Below are 15,345 nucleotides of genomic sequence, written 5' to 3' on the forward strand. Positions count from 1 at the left end.
CACCCTATGGGCCGGGCCTGAATGCAGGTTCGCTCAATCAGTTTGGGAGATGATATCAAGATAGTTTAAGGTATCAGGCATATTTGCGATTTCAGTTAAGGATGTTTTAGAATTGCGTAAGTTTACGCCGATGCCAATTAGTAAGATCTTTTAGGCAATTTCCTCCACAAGATGGTGCATTTGGTAAGAAAGAAACTTATTTTTTTCGAGAGGAAGCCGGGTCAGATGATGAACATAATGGGAGAAATCAAAGCCTTAAGTTTCTTATGGGTTTGTAATAAGTCAAAACGGCTGGGGTGGACATGGGTGGGTTGGTGTAACTTAGATTATGATTTCGTGTAAAAGGTGATTTGGCTGTAATCATAGAGGTTATCGAGGCTAGCTAATTCCTAGTCCCGGTCATCGGTATTGTTAATAAAATATAAGTTTGTTTGTCATTTAAAGAAAGTTACATTAGTTATTGATGGTAAATTAATATCGTGAAAAACACCTCGGGATTTAACTAAATTAATATCGAAACGTTGAAAAAAATAAGTACATCGCAACGGTAAGGTCAGTTTTTTTAAATCATAATATAATTAAACATATAAAAGGAAAATAAATAAATTTGTTAACTAAAGTGTTAAAGATGAGGGTGGCAAACTTTTAAGTATTTTTTAACTTAACAAAAGTTGAGGGTAAAAAACTATATATATATATATATTAAATAAATTTAAAGATCATGTTACATATTAAAATCTAGTATAGATATAGATATATTAAAAATTAAAATAAATAACATGTATTTATTTTGATTTTTTCATATATATTTAGGTTTCTATATATACACTTTTCCTACTTTTTCCAATCTTCTATGAAGTTTTATTCCCAATTCTATTTTAATTGAAAATAGAGAAAATTGTTAAATAAACAAGTTGAACCTAAGTTTGTAAAAACTATTAACACACATCATAAAGATCATATGAAAACAAATACACAAAATTAAGAAAATATTAATTCAAATATTTTGAATTAATATCTATGCTCATATTGCGCCTAATATCAAGTCTATATTATTAGTATATAATATGCATTTATTGTAATTGTAACCCTTCCTTGATTATAGCTAATTGTATATTAATAATATAGACTTGATATTAGGCACAATATGAGCATAGTTATTTTTTTTGAACTGCATATGAGCATAGTTATTAATTCAAATATCTGAATCAATATTTTCTTGATTTTGTGTATTTGTTTTGATATGATCTTTATGATGTGTGTTAATATACCCTCGCAAGATGAGCGATCTTGTAGTGAGCCCAATCTTGGTAATAATATAATGAAATCGTGAACGTGGAATCGGTTTGGTAAGTGCATCGGCAAGTTGATCGTCTCCAGCAATATGAGTGACTGCAAGTCGATGAACACACCCATTACATGTTCCGAGCCCATCACACTCCATGGTGGTGCACCCCTTACATCACCCACTGAATACAGAGCGTTATTCAGCTTCGATATAATTCAGCTTGATCAGTAGAGGAGTAGAGGAACAGGCGATAGTGAGTTGCCTTTTAGAGCTCCATGCAATTGGGTTGGAGCCTAAGTAAACAATATAACCCGTTGTACTTCGATAAGTGTCTATGTCACCAGCCCAATGTGCATCTGCGAAAGCATGCACAAGCACTGAAGTCTTATGGCTAAAAGCTCTGCTACATGAACTTGGGTTCTTACCTACTACTACCCCATCCTTTTTTGTGACAATTTAAGTGCTACACAATATTTAGCTAATCCCATTTTTCACTCACTTATGAAGCATCTTGCCCTCGACTTCAACTTTGTCCGTGAAAAAGTCCAAGATAAATCAATCTGTGTCACTCACATTGCTGGAGACAATCAACTTGCTGATGCACTTACCAAACCGACTCCACGTTCACGATTCAGTATCTCATGACCAAGACTGGGCTCACTTTAAGACCGCCCATCTTGGGGAGGGGGGGGGGGGCATATTAACACACATAATAAAGATCATCAAAACAAATATACAAGATCAAGAAAATTTAAATTCAAATATATTGTGCCTGATATCAAGTCTATATGTTATTAGTTTACAATTTGTATCTATTGTAGTTGTAATTCTTCCTTGATTGTAGCCATTGTTCTTGTTATATATTGTAAACGTGTTATCAGTAAGAATCATCTTTTGAAATAATCAATCAATTATCCCTTTCGTTAAAAAATAACTTATGAGCCGAGTTGAGCTCGGACTTTAAATAAAGAGCTCAAAAGAGGTTGAGCTCTAGCCTAGTGGAGCTCGGGATCGGCTAGAATACACCCCTAATCCTCAGGGTGGGATGCGCGGTGTTCTAGAGTGCATCTAGCAAAGACTGAGATAATTAAAAAGTTCAGATTCTCACAGCATTAGACATGAGAGCATGATCTGGATTGTCCATGATTGGGGATAATGTCTCATTATAATCTAAGAACAATGCAATCCTTTGCTCTTTGCATTATACACAATCGTTTCAATGGATGTGAATGCAGACGGATACTCAGGCTGCACAACAGAACAATTAAAAAAGAATTAATATCTAGTTTGGGTCAACTAACAAAAAAAAAGCATGACTAGAGATTTACCATCCAATTGCAGTAAGCAGCATCCACATCATTTGAGGAAAACTCATAGCCATTATATTCCCGCGTAAAAAAGATTTCATGGCTTCCAACCAGCTAGCAGAAAGAACATCCACCCACTCACCCCACCCCCGGGTTAAAAGAAAGTCGTTTTTTTGATAATTAGACTTAACAATTAAGATCCATCAGATCTGGGCAGCCGTATAATATAAACTATTTGGATGATATAAACCACATCAGTCTTAACCAACTGTCTTGTAAATGCGAAGGTCGAAGTTGGTAGGAAATATATATATATCCATCAAGCACCAAAATTAAAACGGCAATCATGACATGTTAAGTGAAGAATCAAGTACATTCAAGATCAAGAAAACACAAAGGAAGAAAAAAAATTGAATTTTAATCTTAGCAACTGCTCTTTAAATAAAAAAAATTAAAACGGCAATCATGCATCCTCACTTTCAGTATAGGCAACTGCTCTTTAAATAACTGCAAAGACAAAAAAAGTTTGTATTACTTTCTCAACTCATTTGAAATCAAACAAACAAAAACCAAATCAAAATGCATTTAACTGCTACTAGTGTAAAATACATACATGATGATGAAAGAAACCTCTTATGGCTATATATTTAGATAGTTTTAAGTCATTATAATGCCTACTTTGAGAGGTGTATACTAAGAAGAAGATACAAATTAAGCCTAATGTGTATCAGTATCATCAGAACATGACTAGTCAGTAGTCACTACTAATGCGCATATCAAACACTCACCAAAAACATACTAAGCAACAACAATAAAAGTATTAACATTATATATGGTTAACTGCTACCTGTGTGTTTCTAATCCAAGATAACGTGGACTAAAATTCTCACCGCCTTTCGTTAAATATTGGCTTTAAAAAGAGAAATGCAATAAATTAGGGGCATGATCACATTAAAGATGAAATGAGCCAATGTTTAATTATAGACAAGATGAAATGAACCTAGGCAGCACACTTGCAAAAATGTCAAGTTTGAGGGAAGAACGTCTAAAAGCATAAAACAATGAAATATCAACAATCCATGCTTTGTCAAAAAGAATAATATTATGTAACTATGACTTGAAGCTGCGTCATTAGAATGTAGGCAGCGAAGATGAAGAGAGAAATCTACCTATATAATAAAAGAGTGGATTTTCAAGCAACTATTTCCTCCTACTTTTCATTAAATCTCTTTAAATTGTCACATGACATTTTTTTTTTATTTTTCCTTTCATTAAAATATTTTTATCAAATATTTTTAAATTGCCACATGCCATTTTGGCATTTTTTTTTATTTTTTCCTTTTCCTCCTACTTTTCATCAAATCTTTTTAAATTGTCACATGGTATTTTGATATTTTCTTTTATTTTTTCATTTTCATTAAAATATTTTTATAAAATATTTTTAAATTGCCACATGCCATTTCGGTATTTTTTTTATTTTTTCCTTTTCATTAAAATAATTCACATCAAACCTCTTTAAATTGTCACATGGCATTTTTTCATTTTTTCATTTTCATTAAAATACTTTTCATCAAATCTCTTTAAATTGTCACATGACGTTTTGACATTTGTTTTTATTTTTTCTTTTCATTAAAATTAAAATTAAATTCACATATAGCGGGTTCTGTAAACAACCAGACTATGTCAAAGGCAATTCCATTTCCATCATTCAGGCTTAAACCTAGCAATTCTATAATGATTATTTCCTAATTCAAACCAGACTATACATATTCAATGAACGATCGTCGTCTGCTTTTGCATTCGTCTTCTACATTATAATTATAAGGTTTGTTTGATTTCTTCGTTTTACATGTGATTCAATCGTTATTCATCAACATGTGTATCGATTTATCGAATTTAACACAAAATTAAATCATTCATAGGAGATTCGTTGGTAAAAACATGGGTTTCGATAAATTAATTATATCCTTTTGGTTCTTTGATTAAATCCAATTTATGAAATGAGACTTCTCAAATTTTATAACTTTGGCCTAAATATATTTAATCTCCATGAAAGCTTACCAATAGATAACTTTAATGTTTTGTAACGTTTGTTAAGTACTACAAAACACTAATGTCTATTACGTGTATGCTATTGTTAATTTTACGATATTAACAAAAATGTTTGTAATTGTTTATATTATCATTTTTATCGTTTTTGTTTTATTAATATTATCATGTGTACTACATGTATTTTTGTTTTGTTTTATTTAATTATATACTTTTTACTAACCCATGTATCACACTAACCTAGTAAGATAATATAGAGAAGGCGTGTTATAGGAGAGCAGAGAGAGACGGTAAAAGTAACACAATAAGAGAAAAGAGATGTACATAAAACAACCCAAGATAAATACAACCAAGTCATGAAGTACCGTGTACAACCCAATGATGCACATAAACATTTCTAATTGAGCATTTTTATAGCTCCTTCTCTATTCATTGTGAGAGAATTTTACAAATTATATGGTGTGGTAATTATTAGGGGTGTTCAAAGTCGGATATCCTGACCTTTGATAGTAGATTTCACTATCCTAATCCGAAATTTCGGATATCCGATCAGATAGTGAACGAAATATCCGAAAAAATAGCAATTATAGAAAATTTAAAGAACTACTTTTAAAAATATTTCGGATATTCAAAATATCCAAATAATTATCCGAACTATCTGAAAATTATCCGAAACATTCGAAAAGTATCCGAAATATTCAAAAATTATTCGAACTTTATAAATAATATTTAATATTTAATAATTAAAAAATTATTTCGGATATTCGAGCTATCCGAACTATCCGAAAATTTTCAAAATCACTATCCTAATCCAAAAGTTCGGATATTCGAGATTCGAACACATCCGAACTTTCATATAATTCGGATTCAGATTCGGATTTTTTTTTGAACACTCGTAGTGTTTATGAGTGAATGAGGAAAACATGTTTGAGAATACACCGTTCACACCATATAACTTTATAATATATTTTTGTTTACCACCCGCCGCCCACCACTGCCACCACCCGGCCACCACCAACACCACACCACCGCGGCCACCAACCATCGCTTTTGGTCATCGCTGCCACCGCTACCACCACCCACCGCCCCATCACTACCCTTTTTTATTTTATTCCGTGTTTTCCTGCCTACCAAACAACACAAAGTAATAATTCATTCAATTTCCACATCGTAACCAAACATCGTTATATAGAATGATAATGATCCATTCTATTACCTGGTCCATTCTAATCCCTCATTCATTTCATTACCCATACCAAACAGATCCTTAGTGTTCTTTAGTAAATATGAGAATCTATATAATTTGAGAAAATGTAATTATTTGAATCTTTGTAAATTAGTTTTGTTTCATACACACCCTACGGTGGTTTCATCAATGGCGAATACCACCTCTTCCCTGGTTGCTGCTGTTGTGTTTATTATAATCGCCTGTGTTGATGCATATACTACTATCACAGTTTACCGGGTGATTCAGTATGATATCTCCGGTGCGCCTTTCGGATCTCGTGCAGCATCTCTTGATCACCATGCAGCGTCAATTTCTTCTTCTCTCCCAGCTTGTTGTGGTTCCGATCTCTCCCGTACTGTCCTCATTCTTTCTCTGCATGAATCGCATGATCGAGCTTTCATTCGAGGTACCATGCATGTTACTATTGTCCGAAGAACGATAACTTTGTTTTCAGTAGGATCGGTTTTACCATTCAAAAGGGGGGTGACAGCTTAGCTTGTTTGCCATTGTAATTGGATCATTTTATTATAACATGAGATATTGAAATTCCATCATCATCATCATCATCATCATCATCGTACTCAGTATATCCCACCAATAGCAAAGCTATGGTAGGGTCTGAGGAGGGTAAGATGTAGACAGCCTTACATCTACCCCATAGGGATAGAGAGGCTGCTTCCAGTGAGACCCCCGGCTCGATAGTAGTTTTGCATCAAGCCTTGGACATAAGACACATAACACTCAACCATCGGGACACCGACCGATTGGTGCATGTACCCTTGTCTTTCGGCTATCAACGCCACCACATGATGCCTGATTAACCTTCCGCCACTTTTAACGTTATTTTCACGCGATTAGTAAAATAACGTCAAAATTAGTGCAATTTCACTTTTGCCCACCCGAGGGTTCACACATATATACATTATATGCATGCACCGCAAGCAGGGCGTTGATATTGAAATTCCAGACATTAATTAATTAATTAATTATCTGATTGTGTTTTTTCTTAATTATTTAGAATACATTGAGCATGGAAAGAAGCAGCCTTTAGGGGGCTTACTGCTTATACTTCCTCAAGCTTTTGGTTTTCCTAGCAACAGATCTTTTGTTACTAATTGTATTTATACGTCTGAGAAACAACTGTTGGCGGATTTTGAGCAGAACCTAATACACTCTACTATTCAAGTCACTCACTCAACAAACCAACAAACAATATATATATGTTTCTTTCTTTGTGCATATAATGCAAATGAACAACATTATGAATTCTGTTTGTTTTCATGTTATAGTATCCTGTCTATTTTGCTCTTGAAGATATATATTTACGGAAACTGTTAGCCGATAGGCTACCTCTTAATGGTTCATAGCCTCTTAATGGTTAAGAGGTAACCATTGATACTTAAGGTTAACTCTTAACTATTAAGAAGCTATGAACCATTAAGAGGCTACCAAACAGCCCCTTAGATCATAAAGATAATAAATATACTAGCTAACCTGCGGCCAGCAGTTGCATTGTTTCTCTTGATATCGGCTAACAGTTTCCGTAAATATATATCTTCAAGAGCAAAATAGACAGGATACTATAACATGAAAACAAACAGAATTCATAATGTTGTTCATTTGCATTATATGCACAAAGAAAGAAACATATATATATTGTTTGTTGGTTTGTTGAGTGAGTGACTTGAATAGTAGAGTGTATTAGGTTCTGCTCAAAATCCGCCAACAGTTGTTTCTCAGACGTATAAATACAATTAGTAACAAAAGATCTGTTGCTAGGAAAACCAAAAGCTTGAGGAAGTATAAGCAGTACGCCCCTAAAGGCTGCTTCTTTCCATGCTCAATGTATTCTAAATAATTAAGAAAAAACACAATCAGATAATTAATTAATTAATTAATTAATGTCTGGAATTTCAATATCAACGCAATGGTCCATCAACTACATTCAACTTAATGATTTGGATATTGTTGGCTGCATTCCTTTGCAGATACAAGGTTACTGTTGCGTCACCGCCTCCTAAGAAACTTGCATCTCCCACAATCACAAGCATCCAGGTTTTTCTTCTCAATCAACATTTATTTATTTTCATGTACATTTTTTGTATTTGTTCAAGTGAACCTGCAGCAGCAAAACAAACCTACAATTATTAGTAGTAACAAAACAATCCACTATATATAGGGATGGTTGCCTGGGTTGAAAGCTGACGACGAATCAAGCCCACTCCCAACTATTGCCATCGTTTCATCGTATGATACATTCGGTGCAGCTCCGGTAATTTACAAGATTACCCTTCCATTGCAATCATATTACATTCGCTAATCGTGTCTTTAAAATACAGGCATTGTCAGCTGGAAGTGATAGCAATGGGAGTGGCGTAGCGGCGCTTCTTGAAATTGCTAGGCTATTTTCTATTTTATATGATGACCCTGAGACGAGAGGAAGGTATAACATACTCTTTGGGTTGACGTCTGGCGGGCCCTATAACTACATTGGGACTCAGAAGGTGTCTATTTAAGTTATTATATTAGTATGATGTTACTATAGTTTGATAACTAACACATAAGTATTAAAATGAACAAAAAGTTTTTATGGCCCGTATAAAAGCGACTCGTTTCAACCTTAATATGCTTTTCCTGTTACCTCATCTACTTCACATGAACCTTTATTTAATTGAAGTTTGTCACTCATGTTTTATTATTTGCAGTGGCTTAGAAGGTTTAATGAAAGTTTACTGGAAAGTATTGAGTATGCTATCTGTCTGAATAGTTTTAGCTCGGGTGAAAATGGGTTATGGCTTCATGTTTCTAAACATCCAGAGAATGCTCACTTGAAGAAAATTTTCAAGGCAGGTGGATAATAACGTCACACGAATATGTTTTCATACGCTTACATATCAACCTTTAAAACATGTCTAATTTGGTGATCTTGTGTGCAGGGTTTATCCAATGTAGCAGAGGAAATTGGCCTTAAAGTTGCGCTAGAGCACAAGAAAATAAACGTTTCTGATTCCCGAGTAAGGGCATTAAGACAATAATCATATTATAAACTTAATACTGTTTAGGAATCCATCTGATTTTATAACTTTATGCAGGTTGACTGGGAGCATGAACAGTTTGAAAGGTTAAGGGTTACTGCAGTCACACTCTCGGGACGTTCTGTTGCACCGAGTTTCCTGGAAAACACCGGAGGCATTTCTGATAAAAGTTGAGTATTTTGAAACCATGTCATGTAATATTTTAATCTTGCTAATAAATTATTTTGTTTGCTGTGTCATCAGGAGCTTTGTCGATGAATATGCATTTGTGCCGAGGGTAAAACTGGTGGCCGAGAGTCTCGCTGTAAGACCCTTGTTAAGTAAACATAAAATTATTATTATTAGTAGAGGATACTAATGCATAACTGTCATATGTAGAGGATACTAATGCATAACTGTCATATGTAGAGGCATATCTATGGCCAGGAAGATAAGAACACAAATATATTAGATAAAAATGATTTGGCGGTCAGTCATCAGTACATAGGATGGTGGCTTGACATTTTATCAGAAACGCCTCGTGTGGCACCTTTTCTTTCAAAGGACAATCCATTTATAATGGCATTGAAAACGGTAATATATGATGACGTTTTATTATAATAATTATTATTATTTGTTTAAAATTGGACCTATTTCAGGAATTAGCAGATCATGTTGAAGAAGTGAGTATGCAACATGATGAGATGGATGGGATGTTCACATTTTACGATTCAACAGCTAATACAATGCAGATTTATGAGGTGAAGTTCATATAAGTGATTTTGTAAGAGTAATCGTTAATGACAACTTTAGTTCTTCATTACTTACAACAATATATTTGCATAAAAGCTATAAATCTTAATGTTGTTGTTATTATTATTTGTTTAAAGTCGGACCTATTTCAGGATATAGCAGTTCATGATGAAGAAGTGAGTTTGCAACACGATGTGATGGATGGGATGTTCATCGCTAACGATTCATCCACCGTTAACGATTCAACAGTTGATACAAAGCGGATTTCTCAGGTGAAGTTTATATAAGTGATTTTGTAAGAGTAATTGTTGATTTCACTCACTTTAGGTATAATTGCCAATTTATACCCGTTAACTTATAAATGGGTCCATCTGGACCCATTGCTTATTACCCGTTGGTTTAGCGGGTTTATGATCTCAGATGGTTAATAATTACCCGAATTTACATTCACCCCAAAATCGACTTTAAATATCACACTCCACTACATTTTTAACAGACAATATTTCTAATAATTTTAGGAGCTTACTGCTACTTCCTCAAGTTTTTGGTTTTCCTAGCAGTCGAACTGTTGTTACTAATTGTGATAATGGTAATGCGAAAAAATAGTTGGCGGATTTAACTATGTGCATAAAAGCTATAAATTTTATTGTTATTATTATTCTTTAAAATCGGACCTATTTCAGGATATATCAGATGATGATGATGACGATGACGATGATGATGAAGTGAGTATGCAACACGATGTGATGGATGGGATGTTCATTGCTAATGATTCAACAGTTGATACAATGCCGTTTCGTCAGGTGAAGTTCATATAAATGATTTTGTGAGAGGAACTGCTGATTTCACTCACTTTCGCATTGACTGTATTGCAGGTCTTCTTTGTGGCGTATGCCTTGGTTGCGCTTTATGTTGTTGTACTCTTGGTTTCCTTTCACCATGAGCTTGTTACAACTATCAGGGTATGATCTAAATGTTTAGGTTTGCGGGTTTATGATCTCAGGTTGTAAAAACTTACTCGATTTTAAATTCACCCGAAAACCAACTTGAATTATCAAATACTCCACTGCATTTTTAACAGTCTACTTCTATTAATTTCAAGTTTCTAAAAACTTATGAATACTATTAATCATATATTTAAGATTATATCATATTTCAAGTTATAATCAATCCTTTTCCTACATGAAACCTCTTAAATTATTTTATTCACAAGTTGTTATTATACTTTAGAACGCGTATATTTTATTGCATTCCGAATTATTAGTTTGAAAAATATGTATGTTTATAAATATATTCGTGTTTGACATCATTCAACAGGGTGTGGTTGGTCTAATCCAATCTCTCAAAGTGAAAGCAACTTCTTGATGAAGCACAGGCATATGCATAATGGTTAATATGTTCTTATTTAGAGATTAGTGTGCTCTAAATAGCTTCCAAATCTAAACTCACATCGCTGCTTTCACAGTTCCACTCCATTGCATAAATGATAGGCGATTTAACAACCATGCTTCATGCTATCTTGACCTGTGAAATCCAGGAAGCTAGTTTACAAGAAGAGTTTTCACATTTACACTCCAATGAACAACTATCATTGAAGAACATTAAGTTAATTTAGAGTTTATGTACATGATTTCGAGTGTATTTAGATTTCTTTTTTACTTTCCTTACACTTTTAGCGTATTAATGTTGATGATCTCATCATAGTTTGCAAACGCCCTCAGTCCCTCACCAAGGGGTGTCTAGTCTAGTAAACGAATTGGATTTCAATAACTCAAAAAAAATTAAAAATTCAAAGTTGCATAATCGATTCGACCTAGTATTTGAATTTCGAATCGAATTTGCATGCAACTTGAAATTCAAAGCATGATAAGCTATCGGTGTTACATTATATTGTTAGCATATAGCTCTAAAGTAATAAGATGAAAACAATGTATAGATATAGACCTTGCCAAACAATAGCAAAAGTATGAACGTTGACAACATGGAAACTTTCGACTAACATGGTTTGAAGTCCGGTCATACAAATTATAAAGTTTGTTGTCACAGTTGTAATGGTTTTGATTTGAATGTTTATTTGGGTTTAGAGCTGGCAAAACGTGTAATCCTTTTGGATGAGGCACGCATGAAATAATTAATTTGGGTGCCAAACATGAACACGACACGATTAACTAAACGTGTTAGTTACTCAAACGCAGACATGGACCTGTTAATAAACAGGTTACAAGAACACGACCTTTTTGACGCGAATAAATATAATTTATTAAGTAACACAACTGAAACGACTCAACTCAACCTGTTTAACACGGTTTACAAACAACAAATGAAAGTTAAAGTCGTTATAAATTACAATCGATAATATCCTTAAATCCATATATCCTTAAAGAGGATTCAACCAAAGAGGCACTTGTTTCAAACTCGAGTCTAAAATTCGAGCTATGGCTTTTGAGATTTTACAAGCTTTGAGTTAGGCTTGTTTCTCATTTCTTTTTAATTATATTTAATATATTTGAATCATTTATAACAAAATAACTAATATATTTAGTTAGTTATTGTTATCCTAACTATACATGAACTAATATTGATTGTAGGAAAAGTGGTTCACTTTTAGTTAAAATAATAATAAAAATATAATAACGATACTCTCGTTAGTAGTGGAAAATTCACTTAGTACAATATCGTTTACAAAAGTACATAAAAAGAATATAAAATGCGATTTTATATATTGAAATGATTCAATCCATATCTTACTAGGAGTGCTTCCATAAGCTTTCTTCTAGCATCCATGTCACAAGTCTTCATCACTTGAGTCTCCAACAAATGTTTCTTCAAAACAACAATTCGTTTATTGAAATTGGGTAACGGTTTTGGTTGAGGATCGTGTTAGACACGGGGCCCTTAAAACAGATTTCGTGCCTACTCTCAAGCGCGTCTGTTTCCCAAGGTACAACAACCGGAACAGTATGTATACTGCCGGAGATGGCCACGAACCCGAGGAAGTCACCGGCTATATTGGTGTTTATCAAGATGTAGGAAAATTTGTTGAAGTTGTTTGACATAAATATAGAGAGTGTTCCTCTCTAAATTTTGTCACGAGTGTGTATAAGTGACTCCAAAATATTTTAGTGTGCCTACAACATGAACCAACAAGTTCATTTATATACTTACACAAAATGAGAAATACTAACCAAATTAATATGTCATAAACAATCAAATTAATTTAGTCATAAACAAGATAATTAATCTTGTAATAAACTTGAAATTAATTATTGTAATTAACATGGTTAAATACTTTTAATTAGATTTAAGTGGTAAATCAAAACCATTATATTTATTCATGACATGAGTTGAAACAAACTATTTGACCAGGTCCAAACAACTGTTCACAACAATCCGTTATGCAGGCGCGACACTCATGCGCTCCTACGTGGGACACGATGTCAAAGATAAATCCAATTTTCTCTTATTTGGTTATTCCAACCATACAACTTCGCGCATTGATATTCATTCATCTAAGCTCCGTTTTGGACACTCAAATCAATATTTATACAACACATATATAAATATATTATTCATGTTCAAAGTTAGTGAAAAACTCATTTTAACTAATAAATTTTTCCAACAATCACCCACATGAATGGAGATCAATCAAAACACACAAAATTTCCAATGAAAACCTCGACAGTTGAGTATCGCAGGATAGGTAGGTGTTACCCTTTGAACCTTCCTTTGTGAAGCATACTTAGCCTCCTAGCGGTTTGTAGACACGATGTCTTTGAACAGACCCCCATTTGTGGAAACGACAATATGCCTTCACACAATACTCTCCTTAGCTAGGCACATCCCCTCACTGTCGTGTCCGTTATGGTCATGGAACACTAGCCTGGTTCTGTGAAAGCTCTAGGAACTGTGCACCCCACAGTTTCATTCGAAGCGACCCCACTTCTCTTTCACATAGGTGATTTTATCTCAAATCATTAAAAACATTAAGGTTAACACGATTTACACAAAATCATCAACCATAAATTATGCTTAACCTTACAACATGTCACCGTTGTTAATAGGAATAGACTAGGAAGTAATTAAACTCCCTTTATTATTTTTTGGAGGATATTTATATACATATATATATATAAACATATATATTAGCTTGTATGTAAACATATACATTAGCGATGCCCCCACAGTGACTACCCTTCAGTTATATGATTAAGTTGTCCTATTGAACTTAGCTCTTGGGATCTCCAGTCTGCTAAGTTAGGTTTCTTTCATACTTCCTTTTTCCCACGGGCTTTAGCCCCATTCCACAACTTCATCTCTCGTCAACCCTCGGGTTGTTGGATCCAAAATATTATCTATGATTTTGTCAAGTCATTTGTAGATAATTTCAGTCGGAGATGAGTTGTTATGATGTGTTCTTAACTTGAAAGTTAATTTGCCTATATTCAAACTTCTATGACTATAACAACAGGTATCACCTTGAACCTTGTTATAATAAGTGTCTTAGAAGAACATAAATATTATGTTTTAGGCGAACACGTGTTTGCAATATCTATTTGGATCACCAAATTCTTATTGCCAAACATTAGCAACCAAATATATGCTCAATATTCAAATGCAAGTTACTCCCACATTTAAGTGTTATTGGATAGCATCCAAATGGGGTAATGAAAGGTTCTCCATTTCTACGTGTTTGAGAATCTTCTCATACAACCAATTTTACATACCCAAAGGGTCGGTTCTTAAATGTCTCATCCCCCCACATTTCTTTCCATTTGAACTACTATTTGTATAACCTTACCTTATGACAACAAATGTTTATAACGACATTTAGATACACGTGATTTGAACAAGAGTCGCATCATTGTATCAGTGAGTTCATCAATGTTTATTTTGGTACTCAATAGCTTTTGAGTTGACCAACCAATATACGTCATTGTCATAAGTTTGTCATCACACCAATGAGTTTAATGTCCTTCCTTATAATTAATGAAAGTATCTTTCAACTTTCTCTACACACGAATTCGGTATGTGTCCATATATACATTTTGAATATATAAAGTTAATTAGTCTCCGGGAAGTACCATAATTAACTAAGTACTAGTCTAGCATGCTTTAGACTACAATACTTTAGCATGTGAACAGAAAATGCATCATTCTGATCCTTCACAGCCTCAAGGTATAACACAATATACCTTGTTCACATTCACTTAGACACACCACAAACATCAATGTTTAGAAAAAATCTCTAGATTATTTCATGTTACAAAACATGACTTTATCATTCAGTTCAAGAACACAACTCTTTTTCCCCTGATCTTCAAGGCTTCAATATTTGACTTATGTGGACTTACACATAAGTCTTAATCCAAGTCCATTTTGGTGAAGACCTTGTTTTCTTGAAACCATGTATTAGGATACTCTTCCAAAATGAAGGGCACGTCCTCCACCTAGTTCAAACAAAATTGATGGTGGTAGAAGCATCTACGAGTCCATCATTAGTAAAACTCTTATAACAAATCTCGAACGATTTATTATAAATGTTAATAATAATAATAACATATATTTCTTTCATATGTTGTAATAAAATTAGGATTCACACTTTGTGAAATTCTCATGTTGATACTATCAACGTTTAATGATATATTTCATTCTTGTGTATATCCTTTCAATATATAGTTTTTATCATGATGCTCTCACGATTTAGTT

At 33.7% G+C, this 15,345-nt stretch overlaps 1 protein-coding gene across 1 annotated transcript; it reads left to right on the plus strand.

The window, feature by feature from the left end:
- Nucleotides 1-6,019: 6,019 nt before the first annotated feature.
- LOC143637236 (uncharacterized) lies at nt 6,020-11,099 on the plus strand. The gene is made up of 12 exons (XM_077104682.1): nt 6,020-6,278; nt 6,891-7,057; nt 7,162-7,205; nt 7,861-7,927; nt 8,052-8,144; nt 8,212-8,376; nt 8,578-8,718; nt 8,809-8,886; nt 8,965-9,074; nt 9,148-9,211; nt 9,316-9,480; nt 9,546-11,099. The coding sequence occupies exons 1-12, from the start codon at nt 6,020-6,022 to the stop codon at nt 9,660-9,662; spliced, it is 1,470 nt and encodes a 489-aa protein (XP_076960797.1). The 3' UTR covers nt 9,663-11,099.
- Nucleotides 11,100-15,345: the final 4,246 nt, after the last annotated feature.

The sequence above is a fragment of the Bidens hawaiensis genome, unplaced genomic scaffold, assembly GCF_021521415.1.
Source record: "Bidens hawaiensis isolate Kalapana, Puna unplaced genomic scaffold, B.hawaiensis_p1.1 tig00008152_1, whole genome shotgun sequence".
NCBI lineage: Eukaryota > Viridiplantae > Streptophyta > Magnoliopsida > Asterales > Asteraceae > Bidens > Bidens hawaiensis.